We start from the raw sequence: 14,850 nt of genomic DNA, 5'->3' as shown, positions 1-14,850 counted from the left end.
GGATGCCCTCGGCCTGTTGACCGCGTGGTGGCAGCGGATGCACCTGCGCGCCTGAGTCCGCGCGTCGCCGGGCGTTTGGCGATGGCGTCAGCGATGGTGATATACTAGCTGCAGCTGCCGTCTCGATGCTCGAACGGCACATGACATGACATGACGACGACGACGCACGACACGGACTGCCCGGCTTGGGTTTCGTATCTTCTATTTTGACGATGGTATTATATGTACAGCATCGCGCTCCGGACTTGTTAGTCGACCTCCGCTCGTTTCCTTTCCCTCCGCTCGTCCCCTCTCCCCTCTCCCAACCTCGCCACCGCGACGCCGCCGCTCTTTTTTGTGTGCTTCCTTAATCTGGTTATGCTTTTTATCTATTTATTTCTAACGCCGGTGAGGCTTTTTGCGTTTTGGCTCTCGACTTCTGCGTCGCGTATTTATGTACGAGTAGCGCCCGCCCGTGTGGGGTTCGTAGTGTTGCGTACTGCTTGATGTGGTCTGCGTTTGTACATAGCGTGTTATGTGGTTAGACTTCGCGAAGGGAGTTGGTGTTCTGTTTCGAGTCGTGCGAAACGATGTCCTCGTCCCGGCATGTCATGGACGGGTCGATTTTTGTTTTCTGTCATTCTTGATATTTTTTCCGTTTTTTTTACAGCTAAATTCATAACGATGTTGGCGCGGGAATATTTCGACCGTGTCCGGTACAGTACATGCCGATATCTCCGCTTGTTGTCCGCTTCTCTCTCCACTCCCTCTTCCCAGTCGTACGCTGTCTGAATCTCGGGTTCGACGCTCCGACTAGGCCCTTTGGTCCGGAGCTTGGGCCTGTTGTTAGTATGAATCCAGTTGTAGCGGGAATAAGCAGGGCCAAATATGTCGAGTTTTCGGGCAATGCCGCCGGAGGCTCTGCGCACGTATTGATACGTCCACGTGTTTACACGGGTTCACACAAGCCTACACAAGCCCTCGTCCGACGACTCGACGTTCGTCTGGTGCATCCGATATCAGGCCTCAGGCTATAGGTCCGAACCAGGTGCTCTTCTCAAACGCGGTTCTGACGTCGGTCTCATTTAGGAAACTTCATAAGGCCCAATCATGCAGTCGGAAATCTCAGGCTTCTATCCCATGCCATCAACTTCTTCCACTCAGAACCATGACCATCCATCCACCGTGCTGTCCAGCATAAGCGAGTACGATGCTGAGATCCTGCAAAACGACGCCTTCATTCTCAGCCTCATGACCGCCAACGCCGGGCTTAAAGTGCGACGCAACGACCTGTTGCTCGTCAATCGACTACCGAACGAAGTCTTAGGGAAGATATTTCTATATTGCACCCATGGCTGGCCTCTGTTGGCAACTCGTAATCCATGGGTACTGGATATTGCACCTGCATGGATACAGCTCACGTATGTCTGTAGTCGCTGGCGGCAGGTCGCTCTTGGCTACTCTGAACTATGGTGCAACATCCAGGCAGGCATCGTAAGCCCGTGGATAGAGAGATTCATGGAGAGAGCGTTTCCTCGTCTCGTGAATGTTGAGCTAGTTGTTTTGAACCCCAATCAGATGGAAACACCCACGATCATCTCCCACATCTCCCGGATCCGGCGGCTGAACCTTGAAGGACTTTTGGATTCGCTCCAATCCTTCTTCCGCGAGTTGACGAGGCCCATTCCGTCATTGGAATTGCTGTCTATCTCAGGCAGGCCGGATGGTTACCCTAGGCCTGACGCTTTGGTACCCACAGTCATTGCAAGCTGCCTAAGTACATTGGATCTAGGAGATCACTGCTGGATCGAAGACAATTCCACGTCATTGCCATCGTTGCAGCACCTCTCCGTCTACGATGTATCATTGACTCAACTACATCGTCTGTTACAAAGAACCCCACAGCTCCTTTCGATAGATATACAGTGCCTCAAGATACGCGCTTCAGATGTCGAGGCAAAGGCTACGAGCTTGTCTCATCTCCAAAGTCTGCATGCAGCCAATGTAGATATCGATCACGGTGTCTCAGCTCATCATATTCCGTCATGGTCACTGAACCTGCCAGAGTTGAAGGATTTCCAGGCGCATTTGCTCAGCTCCATCCTCCTCTGCCAGCTCTTTCCCCATTTTGGTTTCCCCTCATTGTCAAGCCTTCACCTCACCGTTACTCACGACCTCGCAGTCCCTGACATCTCTGAGACGGCGCTGGATAGGACTATCACCGATTTGATCGCTCCCTTGCAACACGTTAACAACATCCTCCATTCGATCCTAAGTTTCACTATCGACCTTCCAAAGCAGACTCCTTCGGGCTATAAGATTTTGCAGTGCTTTGCTTGGTCCGAAGCCGACAGGGGCACTTCCAAATTACCATTCGAGTTTTATTTTGATTCGATGGCATGCGACCCTGTGGCTTTTCCTGTATGGATCGGGTACCAGTGGCCAGGGCGTGGTGAATTTGTGGCGTCTCATGGTCTCCGGATATTCCAAAAACTATCTGAGCACCTCGTCCTTGATGATGTGCAGACGTTGACGCTCAGCATCTGCGGCCGTGCCCCGCTCCCGCAATGGCTGTCTGCACTTTCTGCTTTCAGGCGTGTGGAACGCGTCACGATGCGCGATTGCCAGGACATGCTCACCATCATTGAGGCTTTAACGCTGCCAGGGGGCGCAGACGCCGCCTCGGCAGGAGCTTTTCTCTTTCCTGCTTTGACGAGGCTCGTGATAGAAAGCCTAACGAAGTATACGATCGATCCAGTCGACAAAGTCGTGCCCTCTGCCCTCTTGTCGCTGATGGTAGCCCGCGAAACGTTAAACTTGCCGCTCGAGTGGGTAGAATTTCGATCTTTTGATGGAACATGGTGTCGTTCACGAGGAGGGTGCATACACGAGGTCGAGATAGAACCAAACACCGATTGATGTCTAGTTTGCGAATAGGAACACGTTGATCTTGCTAACGATATTCAGAACGCTCGATGCCAATCTCCATTCTGAAGTAAAACGCACCATATTTCACAGACACATAGATCAATTCTGCGTGTAATACACTGCTCCCGAGCATCCCGCGTGGTTGAACAACAGACTAAACAGCCCATTTACCTGATTCTTGAGTCCGTCGCTATCCGAACCCTAATACCTTCCCTGAGGCTCTGGTATGAGATCATCAGATGGCGAAAGAAGGGTATATTACTTCTAGCTAGTCCGTTTGCAGCACATCGAGCAATGTACACGGTGAAGTCACAAAGTATGGAAGTGTGATAGGATAATAGAAAAAGGCATCATCATACAAAATTTGTTCCAAATCACGGAGAAGACGTGAACCCGTTCAAAGATACCCACACAAAAGTGCCTACGGGAAAAAGGGCAGAAAACAATGATGACATACATAGGCGAAGCCCACCAGTAGACGCTAAAAGTCATCCCCATCGTTGTTCGTTAACACCCCCCGTACTCCGCCACTCTGCGTTCGCCCACCATCACGCGCTCGGGCAGTACTCATCTGAGGTATTCGTTTCCTCTCTTCTGGGCTCTCCGATTGACTCGTGGGAAATGGGAAATGGTCCTGGGCGAGTGGAGGTGGCGATTGCATGACTGACGCATTCGACCGTCTAGAATGCTGGGCCTTTCTGCCGTTGTCCGACTTGTCGTTCGACGAATCAGTTCGCACACGTGGCCTTGCGGGAGTGAGAGGTTCGGCCGGCGAACGCGGTTGGGGAGTGGGGAGTGACGGGTCCACCCAATCGTCGTCGTCGTCGTCCGCATCGTCGGCGAAAAATTCACTGTCCCTCTCCTGCGCTTCAGAGCTATGCACCCTTTCAAACGTGGAGAGGGAGTGGGGTCCAGGGGTTATGGGCCCGAGTGGATCTTCTTCTGTATCCACTTCAGAAGGCAGACTCTTCGCCTCGCCGTTGCCGCTCATCGCGTCAGCATCAGGAGAGACTGAGCCAGGTCGAGCGCGGCCCTCGCTGGCGTCGAAAAAGTCGCCATCCTCCTCCGGCATGTCCATGTCCATATCTGGCTCTGACATCGATTCCAAGCCCATGTTATCGTCAGAATCTGATGGCCACGAAGGAGGCTCGTCATGTACAGAAAATATAGCCTTATGGGTGCGAGAGAGCTGTACATTATCTCAATTAGAAAACGCAAACGCAAAAAGCTGATGAAAGGTACGGACATCCGCAATTCTACTCCGGAGATCTATCCAATCGTTTTCATCCTTGCATAAAAATCCAATTAACATGCTTGGATCCAAGCCAGACATCGGCATCTTCCTGACACGGTCGCAGTGGAACGTCTTGAGATCAGCCACGCTGTACGCGCTGACGAAGTGCGCTTGAATCGGATCCAGCCCAGAATCTGGTTCCTCACGGAGTTCTCCTGACGAGAACTCGGATCCACCATGGGATGGTGTACTGGGGATGCTTGTCGAATGCCAACGCGCATGAGCATTGGAAGATGAGGAGGAGGAGACCTGATATGCCAGCGGTGACGGAGAATAAGGTGCATGATAAGAAAATGTAGACGACCCAGTGCGCACAGAAGATGGCGACGTTGGAGAGCGGTAATGATGCGAAGATGGAGGCTGTTTCTTGTTTTCTCGGTCGGAATCCGGACTGGTTTGTCGATCAAAGCGGTCTCGTGGCGTGACCTGGGCGGATTCGGGGAGCGAAGGCGGAGGACGAAGAGAAACAGCGGGGCGGGCATGATGAGGGTCGAGATAAAAAAGGTTATCGGCCTGAGAGCCGACGAAGTAGTAAGAAGAGGACGGCCGGCCGCCGGCAATGCCAATAGACTGGGGGAAAGTATATAATGTCTGGGTCGATGCATGTAAACGTACGCAAACAGGTGACTTCGTTATGCACTCGCCTTGATAGTATCATAATAAATCGGATTAACACCGTCGAGGCCCAAGCGAATGCCTATAAGCACGAGGACGGCACGGCCACCCCAAGCTGATGTCTTTCCCCGCTTCGGATACGATGTCTCTGGATGGGATGCTGCATATACATCTGTTTGGAAGATTTGGCTATCGACAGCTACAGATACGCCGAGACTCGCATTTGGAAAGGCGTGTACAAGGGTTCTGATTCCATTTAATTGGCCATCACGGTCACATGAAACAGGAAGACGTACTTGATCGCACCCGCAGCGGTGCTAGGTCCGAACCACTGTCCAACATCCTTGCCCAGCTCTTTACCCGCGAGAGCCATCCGGTGGACGCTGAAGGGGCAAGACGGAGATGGGGAATCGAAAAACCACGTCAACAATTGAACGTATGTTGCATAATCCGAGGTATGGACGGCGTATGGTGGTCTACGCCAATCTAGGACGACATGCCGTCTCAGATAGGATGATGGATAGAGATGTAGTAGAGAACACACCTCTCCCCAGATGTAAGTGCAGGAGCGCGTTCGCCAACAGCGACTGCCCTGTCCTCAGCATACAACCCCACCCGGAATCGCTTGTCCATCCTTTCTCGCCCGTCCCTGGCCAGTTCCATCTCTTGGGTTGTGGACTGCTCGCAACGGCACCGACGGAGTTCAGATCGGCTTGCTCGTAGTCCAAAGCCGAAAGCGTCGAGTCACGAATAGGCTGAAAATGTGAACGGTATGTAAGCCATATTCGCGACGTGAAATCCGAGTAAAATTCGGCAGGCCAGGTATGGCCAGGATGCTTCGACGAGGGTGACTGAGATTGAGAACGCGAGAGGTCGGCAGGGATGTTTGGACCGGTCACTGTCGAAGAAGTGGATGAGCGAAATGAAGGCGAACGCCGAGAGCCGACGGATCCCCTGCGGCCAGATGGAGGTGGTGTGGAAGGCGTCAAGGATACGGGGGGTTCGTAGCCGGAATGCTGCACGCCGAGTAGCCATATCACTTCCGGGCAGTCGTCGGGAGTCGCGTCGCTGTCCAGAAGATATCGCACAGCCTTGTCGAGATGTCCTCGGCCATGCTTCGCGGCGGTTAGCAGAGCAGAAGCCTTGCCTTTGGGTGAGGTGGTGGTGGTGGTGGTGGAAAGATGGGAATTCGAAAGGAGCGATGGCAGGGCAAGGTCGGTGGAAGAAGAATTAAAGGCGTGTTGGAACCAGCCTGACAAACGAGTGGGAAGATCAGATAGACGAGTGGAGGAGTGAGACGGCTGATAAAAAGAAACGTGATTTTCGGACGCAGAGCTCAATGGTCGCTCCGACCGTGTGCGAATGCGAGGAGAGATCGGTTCGATGATTACAGGAGGCTCGTCCATGCTATCTTCGACGATGCTTGCGCCCTCCGACATGTCTGCGTCCGGTGTCGCTTCCTGATCTGCCCTCGACTCCTGGGCTCCCATTAGCTTGCTTCCTCTCCGTGTCGGGGAGCGATAACCATTGTTCTTACGCGTACTTGATGAGGCCGTCGTCTGCGAGTCCGACAAAATGTGCGAGCTAGATGAAGATGAGCTGGCGATGCTGCTACCACTGGAAGGATCAATCATGGATTTGGAACGGTCCCGAGTCTGCTTCGATTGAAGAAATTTCGGCAGCTTGGGCGTATGGGAAGGAGATGATGTTGAAGCAGCATGGCGGGACTTTCCAGACATGATGTGAGCAAGGCGGCAACAACGATAGCGGGCTCGATGTTGTGGGCGTCGTCGTGGTCGTGGTCGTCGTTGCGCTTGCGGCGGTGGCTGGGCTGCTGATCTATCATCATCGGCTTATGCCACCATTCTTCCCGCTGTTATCTCTTCCTCGGCCTTCACTTCCCTCCAGCCATCTCAATCTTCGCAGCACTCCTCTCCGTCTCATCTGCCGCTCCTTTCAATTTGTCTCGAGACATGGCAATTCCTGCAGAGAAGGTCACCGGCCCTTCTGGACGCTGCCTCTCTTTTTTGGTAACAACCGTTTTGTAGGCGTTCTGGTGAAGCCCACTGCAATATGTAAACGCGTACATACATTCGGCAGCCAAACTCTGTGTCCAGGCGCTGGATGGATCGAACGAAGAGCTACACATTTTAACACTGCCAGCTTCGATTCCCGCCAGCTCTCACACAACCCCACGATTACAGCCTTGTCTCACTCGGCAAGAAACCCGTGGGGTCTCAATGAGTCCTTACCGAAGATCTGACGCGACGCAATCAAACACGCAAGATATCTTCATTGTATCTCTCCAAATGAATACGAAGATTGGACTTACGTGCATCAGCCATACCTGTGCGAAAAAATCTATCAACTCTAACGTACGCTCTCCTTTTGAAGTCTTGAGCTCCAAATGTCGATTCCAGCATGCGTCATCGCAATCAGGCCAAGTCCCCGACAGTGCCAGATATGACTGCCTCATTCATATGTGCATCGAGTTGTTGTCTCTACATAATCTCACTCGACCTGCACCGTTGCCCCCCATACTTTACAGCTTACACAACGTCTTCGGACGGTGCGTCGAGTGTCTCCTTTAAGCTCTCTTCGGGTCAATGTCCACCAGGGAGAGCTTGCATCACACAACATGGTCGAAGCCCGCGGATTTCTTCTCAAGAACTCTGGTTCAGCCAATACGCTCGTGACCATTGTCCTCCCCAGCTAATATCATTCGCCCCACAGACCTCCCCTGACCCCTTTCCCCTCCTTGCTTTCGTTTGACGCTCCCGATCCTGACCTCCATCGGGTTCTGGTGTCTCTAGGACGAAGACGGCAGAGTAGCCAGCCGAGTTTGGGTCGCTGCAAACGCGCATGACGAGCATGGGGGTCAGAAGACCTACTTCTGCCCACCGGCGGCCAGCAGAGTCCGGACACGGCCATAACTTCGTTCGCGAGCATTATACTCCAACGACGGCTTTTCTGACCTATGTGTTACTTATATTCCATACTTCGGATCATGGCAGATGATTCTGTAAAGATATAGCTTTGCGGAGACATGGGTAGGTGGCCGAAGCGCTGATGATTACAAAAGACTCAGTTACGGAAAAGTTCGCTGAGCTTCGCACTCCGACTCGTAAATAATTGAGTGCAATCCGCCACATCAACATATCTAGTCTGTATTTGTAACCAATACGCTTAGACTGCTGTCTGTCATTGCGATGTAATTCACAATATTCGCGGATGGAGATTTTCTGATCGTGCAGGACTCTTTGTCGCTGGGATTGGGCAGCTCGGCGATTGCCGAGCGCCGCTTGAGTTTGGTTGAGGAGGCTGCGCTAAACAACCGCTGCATCTACACTCAAAATCGATACGTTTATGAATTGCAGGTTTCAGAGCCCCGGCGCTCACATACGGGTGTGCAAGTCAAGAGTTGCTTCAAGCTGCTCATAGTGGAGGCTCGCCTCGCTCTGCTTGTGTCCGGGTCTTGCCGGCATCCGCTTCGAAATGCCAGCACGTTCAACCTGAAATTAGATTGGAGATGCCCGTTCTGTACTCACGCACTACTCTGTCTATTCCTGATATTATGCTTTAATCATGGATATGGAGGCCATCAACAAGGTCATCAGTATGAAGGGCCAGGTGTCGCGGATGGAGAAGGAGCTTGCCGCGCTGCAAGCTCAGCTGAAGGACATCCCAACGTGGACCAGACTTTCCTCAACCGATCCATATCTTTCGAAAATCAAGATTGAGTGGGATCCTGAGGTGTGTTATGCATGAGCCATACGAATAGTTAGAATTCCGGGTTGATATTTGGCGGAACCACCTCAGGTACAACAACGCAGGGCTGAAGAGGACGAAGCACGGCGGCAACAGCCAACCGTTCCAGAAACGATTGACCTCATTGAGACTCCAGAAGCAGTGTGTACCATCTCTCCATAAAATTTCTTGAAATCTCATTCCACATTTCCGCAGGAAGAGTCCAATGCTCCGGGAGATACCAAGGAGGGATCGGCGTCAAAATATCGACAAAAATACAGAGCCTTAAAACAGTCCCATAAGGAACTCAAGCAGGTATGATGTCTTTAGCCTTCGCTTTCCCTCTCTGGTACTCAAAGAATCAGATCGTGAAGACTCTTTGTACCCGGCTCGAAGAAGCTGAAGCAGAAAGGGATGCTGCAATCAAGGCAGCTTCGTCTGTGAAACAGGTTATTATATTAATATTTGCAGACAGTATATGTTTATTGACCTTCTCGATAATAGAGCCCTGTTAATGCAGAGATCTCGACCCGGATTACAGAGTGGCTGCAGACTCCTCATAAGCATCCTAATAATCGACCTGCTTTAGCCTCAATGCAGCCAGTGCTCAGGGATGCCAAGTTCACAACCCCACAAGTAAGTGTTGCCTGTTTTTAATGATGCTTGATTTCTGAATCATATATAGAAGGCTCTAGAACGATATGGGTGACTCCCGTCATCATTGCTCTGCGCGACCAGATATTAACTGTGCGTTAGATCCACAGCCGGGATTCTCCACTTCACTAGGCCGCAGATTATCTTCGGAGACTCAGATGTCAATCGCGGTCTAGTTATACTGCCGACCCATCGTTTCTTTCCAGAAGGGCACACAATGGGGACAGATAAATGCCGCTGGGAGTCAGGCAATCCTTTTCTCAGCACAGGCGAAGTGCGTGATCTATTCCTTCGACGGGAAGATTTCACTTGGGTATATCTCGGTGCATACAAATGCACCATTGACGAAGTTGTGGATTTTGAGGCTGTCAAAGACCTTCACCACTCAGTGAGATTACTTGCTCTTCTATGCATCCATAGGTTGATCTCTTCTCAGGCGAGACAGCACCCTGTTATCCGAACTACTGTCATGCACAGAAACTTGGTGCCCCCTGTCGTAGAGAATGTGATCGAAGCCATGATCTCCGGCGGGGTCCTCAAAGTCCAATGTTTTGGCCTCGAATGTGTTGGGTTTAGTGAGCAACTGGACCAAGCGTTGCACGACAAAAATGCTTTCCGCGAGCCGGATGCGTTGAACACTCAGAAAGGCCACAAGCGCAAGCACTCCGGGTAGAGGTTTGGGAGTAGACGGTTGAAATGGAGAGTAAATATTAAATTCCAGGACTTGGGTTTCTACCCCATTCATTCGAATGACTGCCACTTCGCTGTCGTGTATCCCACAAATTTCATGCACATTCTGATTTTGACAAATGTCAGCTCAGCATGTACGGGTGATTGCAGAAGGTGTTTGAGATTTTTATTCAATGTCAGAAATATTGGAGAACAATAGTCCCATGCTGTCAGAATTCAAGATCATGAAGCTCAACGTCTAACTAAATAAACTGCGATGCCACTCTTCAGCGTCTTAAGTCACCTTTTTTTCTTTTTCGGCTTCGGGCCCTTATGCTCAGCTCCCGATTTGCGCTTCTTCCCTGCTGCCTTTGGCGATGATTGAGGAGCCGCAGAGCCGCTCTTTCCACTTTGGTCGTGCAACTGCCGATCCAGTTCCTCATTGAACCCAACGCATTGGAGGCCGAAGCACTGGACTTTGAGTATGCTGGAAGTGTACATGCTCTTTATCATGTTTTCCGAGACACGGGTGGCCAGATCCTTCTGCATGATGGTGTTTTGGACGACGTGGTTACGTTTCACCTTGAAAATGAGGACAATCAAACCCACATCCAGTACATCGCATGACTAGATAGTTGACTCACGAAAGGTACACTATTCAAATCCACCACATCGCTGAAAACACATTGATACTCTCCAAGATATATCCAGGATACTTGATCGCGGCGAAGGAATACATCCCGTACTTGGCCTCTTGCTGGAGCCATAGGATTCAACTGCCATTGAGTCTTTTTGTTTTTTTGGTCGACCCCTTCTGGAAAGAATCGATATACCGGCAGTACTACCAGACCGTGATTGATGTCGGATGTGTGGAAAAACATCTCTGATTGGGAAAGTTGGAAGAAGCCATCTGTGGAGCTGAGAAAGGAGTGTCAGCAACAGCTCTCTGCGATGCGAACGACACCTCGGTCACATACGCAAGCGCTTTCCAGGCCTTGTGTATGATTTGATGTGATATTCAGCATCAGAGATTAAATGTCGAGTTTAGAATGCGACAAACCGGAGGTTTATGGAATGTTTTGCTATTTAGAAATGGGTTGATAGAATGCAATTTAGGACGCCGCAAGATGTTTGCGTGGGACGTCTGAAACCATTGGGTGACAGACAGCGTCCATGATTTAGGATCAAACACGTTTGTCATTGTCGCAGAATTCACGTATGTCTGGCGAGAGCGTCGTCAGCCGCATTGTTCGAGCACAGACGAGATGAGATCACTTTTTCTGTAGCGGCAGTCTCTATATCCAACGCGTTTTTAGCTTCTGCTTCTTCCAATCGAGTGCGTAGGTCTCGAGTAGTCTATGTTCTTCAATACCGGGGCAGTTATTCTAGGAGAGCACACTTCATACCGTTTTGAGTTCTTTATAGGCTTGCTTCAAGGCCTGATATTTTGTCTTATACTTTGAGGTTTCCGTCTCTGCGGCGGGCTACAAATAGTTTAACAAGATTTCGAAGCTTATACAGAGAGATACCAGATACCTCTTCCACAGCCTTGAGGTCGATCGTTTCTGGAACAGCACGGTGGTGGTGGCGACGTGCTTCGTCCTCTTGAGATTTGCGTTGTTGCACCTTCAATAGTCGCTCTTGAATCGGAAAGCAACTCCTCTCACAGCTAATGAATGACGCACGGAGGGATCCCACTCGAGTTTGATCTGCGAAAGATCTGGATCCGTGGAGGAAAGCCGCGTCCACGTGGGGATATCGCGCAGCTGAGCCTGCAGCGCGGCGAGCTCCTTCTCCATCCGGGCCGCTTTTCTCCTCACTTTTATGACCTTGTCAATATCTTCCATGTCCATGGTGAAAGAGAGAGGATGAACCGAGTTGAGGGTAAGAGAAATTGGAGCGATTGGGCCAAATTAAGGGCGCCGCTTGCAAGCGCTTGTCGGCAGGACCCGAATCGGCAAGCTTATCCTATGAGCAACTTGTACTATCGTTGCACCGGAGTTGCAAACGGGATGGGAGGTTCAAAATCGAGCTCCTCGCAGCATTTTTTGACGGCGCCTTTCGAGAAAATCCACATTTGTCTATTTAAGTACTCTTAAAGTATGCTAGTCTTTTTAAGAACAGAAACTGGGTGCAGCAGTGAGGAAGCAATGGATAATGGTTTTTAGGACAGAGTTCTCTCAAAGATGCTCAAGATCCCTCAGATCCTTGAGTTCAATCGTGAAAAGATTAAATTGTGAAGATAATCAGGTACCACTGAAAATATATGGAGCATTCGAGTTTAATTTGAAGACTTCAATGCTCTTCACCAAGTCTTTTTTGACAGCAGGCAGAGTGACAAGGAGCCTCGGGCCGCATGATGTTTGGTCATCTTTTTGAAACGCCGTTTCGCAAGTCGCCCCGCAACCAAAGTTCAAATTTGAATGTGACTCGATCGTCGGAAAGATTTGCAACTCTCAAGCTTTGCTCGTTTTCGGACTCTCCCTCTCAAACATTTTACAACAATTCTGTCCATGGCCTCAAAAATACGAAAACATGACAGGACGTATTTTGAGATGTTTCCACATGTGCAATAAAATTTTTGAACGAAAAAAAGTATAATCCACGATGCTATGAAGAAATCTTTTTTCTTTTGCAACTCTGGTGCAACGATAGTAGCGACAGCTCTTGACTTGCACGTATGTCTTCTGATCCCGGGGACGTGAGGCATGCATTTCTTGGACTTATCAATTTTGAGTGCGCATGCAGTGGTCGTGCAGCACAGGACGGGCCTCGACCAATCATAGTACGGAAAGGCAGTGCCGCTGAGATCAAGTGATGCGGCATTTGCCGGACGCTCAATAACCTCCACAATCCGAAATACATCTGGAGGCAATTCATGAAGCTCTGAAGCACAAGTCGGTGTATGACGACACTGGAACTAAGTCAAAAAAACTTCGGGAGTGAGAATATGAGGAGGAATGGTCTGTGGCAAATTCTTCTTCACTGACATTCAAGATCAATTCCAGGGAATGATGAATTGATTCAGTATAAAGTACACAGCGTTGGCTGCAGAGCGATCACATAACAAGATTTCACACACCCTCTGCTATCATCCGCTCAGGTTGCTCAACGTAGGCTCTCCAGCGTTCGACAAATGCCGCCAGCTCTGCGCCCTCTACAACACGGTGATCCGCGCTCCAGCTAACACCAACCTTGAGCCGTCGCTCACCCTTCCCGTCTCCACGATTGACGTCCCATTCCCAGCGCGCGCGCCCGAGAGCTACAATCGCTACCCCGCCGCCTGGCACAAGCACGGGCGCGGCGACCTCGCCCGCACCGATCGCACCGACATTCGATACAGTCAGCGTCCCACCGCGCTTGGGAAGCTCGGCGAGAGTAAGGCCGCTCGGGACCTGTCTTCCGAGGTGGGAGAGGTGCTTGAGCGACGATGCGAGCGCGTATATCGAGTACGTGTCGACGCGCTGGAGCGTGGGTGTGTATAGGCCTGTGGGGGTAGAAAGAGCGATGCTAATGTCGGCATGGGGGCGAATGGTGATTGTGGGCTTGGTATTGGGCGGAATAGAAGATGCTGTTGGTGTGATGGAGGATCGCAAGAGCGGCCATTCTACCATCGCCTTGGAAAGAGTCTTCAGGAGGATGGGCAGGTAGGTTAATTTCGTGTACCTTCCTGTGTCTGGTACAGGCGGTGGACAAGGCGGAGGATACAGCGATGCAGGAGAAACTGAGGCTAATGGGGGAGGGACAGAAGGAGCCGGTAAAAAGTGCTCTGGTATGTGAGCATTTAAGATAGGCAGGATGTTGTGCAAGGCCGTCAAATCTAGATAAGTTGAATAGCTACGAAAGAATCAGCGATGAGCCGGGACACGAGCCGAATCATACTTACCCGAAATGAGGAATCTCTAGACTCTGAAGATTCGAGTGAGCTGCCAGATGAAACTGAAATGGTAGATGAACTGACCTTCGTCATAGCCTTCCACATGCCATATCTTGTCCTCCCAAGTTCGACGACGACGTCTTCCTCCAAAGAGACCGCTCCACGAGCTCTCGTCTGTATGCCCGCTGCCTGCTTTCCACGAGAAAGGTATCCCTCAACATCCGACTTCTCGATCCTCCCGTTCTTTCCACTCCCGGGAGCAAGTAGAGACAAGTCGACGCCACTCAGACGTGCGAAATGCCGTACCGCAGGTAAAGCGAGAACATCCTTCGTGTTCTTCACAAACACTTGCTCTGCGTGGTTCGGATCAAGCGGATGAGGTCTGCGCAGCTCAGAAGGTCGAAAAGCGTCGCCCTGTATTTGTGCTGGTGATGACACGCCATCACTCGAGGACGCATGATCAGCAGAGTCGGTAGTTTCCTGAACCTGGTGAGGGGGAGGGCGTGCCGGTTCTGATAACGGCATTTCTTCGTCTGACACTTCTTCATCAACTTCTATGATGCAAAGATCTTCGCCGACTTTCGCCACCTCTCCCTCTTGAACTAGGATCTCCTTCACCGTTCCGTCGAAAGGGCTAGTTATTTCAACACTAGCTTTATCACTCTGTACCTCGCAGAGAGGATCAAAGGCACTGATGTTTCCTGATGGTATTACACTCCTGCAGATGAATATTCACGGTGTAAATTCATGGATGCTGGTAGGTATGGGCTGAGCGGATCACGGCCGGACCATGAACTGACCACTTTATGACCTCGCATTCTGTGATTCCCTCTCCAATGTCGGCGAGCTTGAACTTCTGAAGGACTTTACGCGTAGCCCAGAATGTTTGAGAGGAGTGAAAGTGAGAACGAAAGGCTGGACGACCGAGAAGACGACGCGATGAACGGAGGAGCAGCATTGAAGTGCGGGGTAATGCCCTTCGGCAGCTGCCGGGTCTGGGGTCAAGGCTTCATCGGCCCGAGTACCCCGCCTTGGCGACATATCCTTACCAGTGAAGTCTCTCCTCCATCATAGTTGTTCTGAGTGC

The 14,850-nt window shown here is 51.0% G+C and overlaps 7 protein-coding genes across 7 annotated transcripts; 3 read left to right on the top strand and 4 right to left on the bottom strand.

Moving 5' to 3' along the window:
* Window positions 1–1,089: 1,089 nt before the first annotated feature.
* HETIRDRAFT_165593 (uncharacterized protein) lies at window positions 1,090–2,898 on the top strand (the record flags this gene model as incomplete). The annotated part of the gene is made up of 1 exon (XM_009552093.1): window positions 1,090–2,898. The coding sequence occupies one exon, from the start codon at window positions 1,090–1,092 to the stop codon at window positions 2,896–2,898; it is 1,809 nt and encodes a 602-aa protein (XP_009550388.1).
* A 247-nt stretch (window positions 2,899–3,145) lies between these two features.
* HETIRDRAFT_157893 (cysteine protease C54) lies at window positions 3,146–6,555 on the bottom strand (the record flags this gene model as incomplete). Its single annotated transcript, XM_009552092.1, has 5 exons — window positions 3,146–4,096; window positions 4,154–4,792; window positions 4,846–5,062; window positions 5,113–5,302; window positions 5,361–6,555. 5 exons carry the CDS (start codon window positions 6,553–6,555, stop codon window positions 3,389–3,391), a joined length of 2,949 nt encoding a protein of 982 aa, XP_009550387.1. The 3' UTR covers window positions 3,146–3,388.
* A 1,796-nt stretch (window positions 6,556–8,351) lies between these two features.
* Window positions 8,352–8,964, top strand: HETIRDRAFT_388485 (uncharacterized protein; the record flags this gene model as incomplete). The annotated part of the gene is made up of 4 exons (XM_009552091.1): window positions 8,352–8,569; window positions 8,636–8,725; window positions 8,780–8,878; window positions 8,929–8,964. Coding segments are annotated over exons 1-4 (393 nt in total), but the record flags the coding sequence as incomplete, so codon positions are not given.
* A 392-nt stretch (window positions 8,965–9,356) lies between these two features.
* Window positions 9,357–9,827, top strand: HETIRDRAFT_222799 (uncharacterized protein; the record flags this gene model as incomplete). Its single annotated transcript, XM_009552090.1, has 2 exons — window positions 9,357–9,605; window positions 9,663–9,827. Coding segments are annotated over 2 exons (414 nt in total), but the record flags the coding sequence as incomplete, so codon positions are not given.
* Window positions 9,828–10,186: 359 nt separating this feature from the next.
* HETIRDRAFT_325418 (uncharacterized protein) lies at window positions 10,187–10,767 on the bottom strand (the record flags this gene model as incomplete). The annotated part of the gene is made up of 2 exons (XM_009552089.1): window positions 10,187–10,468; window positions 10,531–10,767. 2 exons carry the CDS (start codon window positions 10,765–10,767, stop codon window positions 10,187–10,189), a joined length of 519 nt encoding a protein of 172 aa, XP_009550384.1.
* Window positions 10,768–11,286: 519 nt separating this feature from the next.
* HETIRDRAFT_223686 (uncharacterized protein) lies at window positions 11,287–11,739 on the bottom strand (the record flags this gene model as incomplete). Its single annotated transcript, XM_009552088.2, has 3 exons — window positions 11,287–11,370; window positions 11,423–11,512; window positions 11,572–11,739. The coding sequence occupies 3 exons, from the start codon at window positions 11,737–11,739 to the stop codon at window positions 11,287–11,289; spliced, it is 342 nt and encodes a 113-aa protein (XP_009550383.1).
* Window positions 11,740–12,960: 1,221 nt separating this feature from the next.
* Window positions 12,961–14,721, bottom strand: HETIRDRAFT_325266 (uncharacterized protein; the record flags this gene model as incomplete). Its single annotated transcript, XM_009552087.1, has 5 exons — window positions 12,961–13,723; window positions 13,773–13,795; window positions 13,848–14,249; window positions 14,304–14,481; window positions 14,564–14,721. 5 exons carry the CDS (start codon window positions 14,719–14,721, stop codon window positions 12,961–12,963), a joined length of 1,524 nt encoding a protein of 507 aa, XP_009550382.1.
* Window positions 14,722–14,850: the final 129 nt, after the last annotated feature.

Source organism: Heterobasidion irregulare, assembly GCF_000320585.1.
Source record: "Heterobasidion irregulare TC 32-1 unplaced genomic scaffold scaffold_09, whole genome shotgun sequence".
Taxonomy (NCBI): Eukaryota; Fungi; Basidiomycota; class Agaricomycetes; order Russulales; family Bondarzewiaceae; genus Heterobasidion; species Heterobasidion irregulare.
The sequence above is the reverse complement of the archived record's forward strand: the minus strand, read 5'-3'. Positions and strand labels throughout refer to the sequence as shown.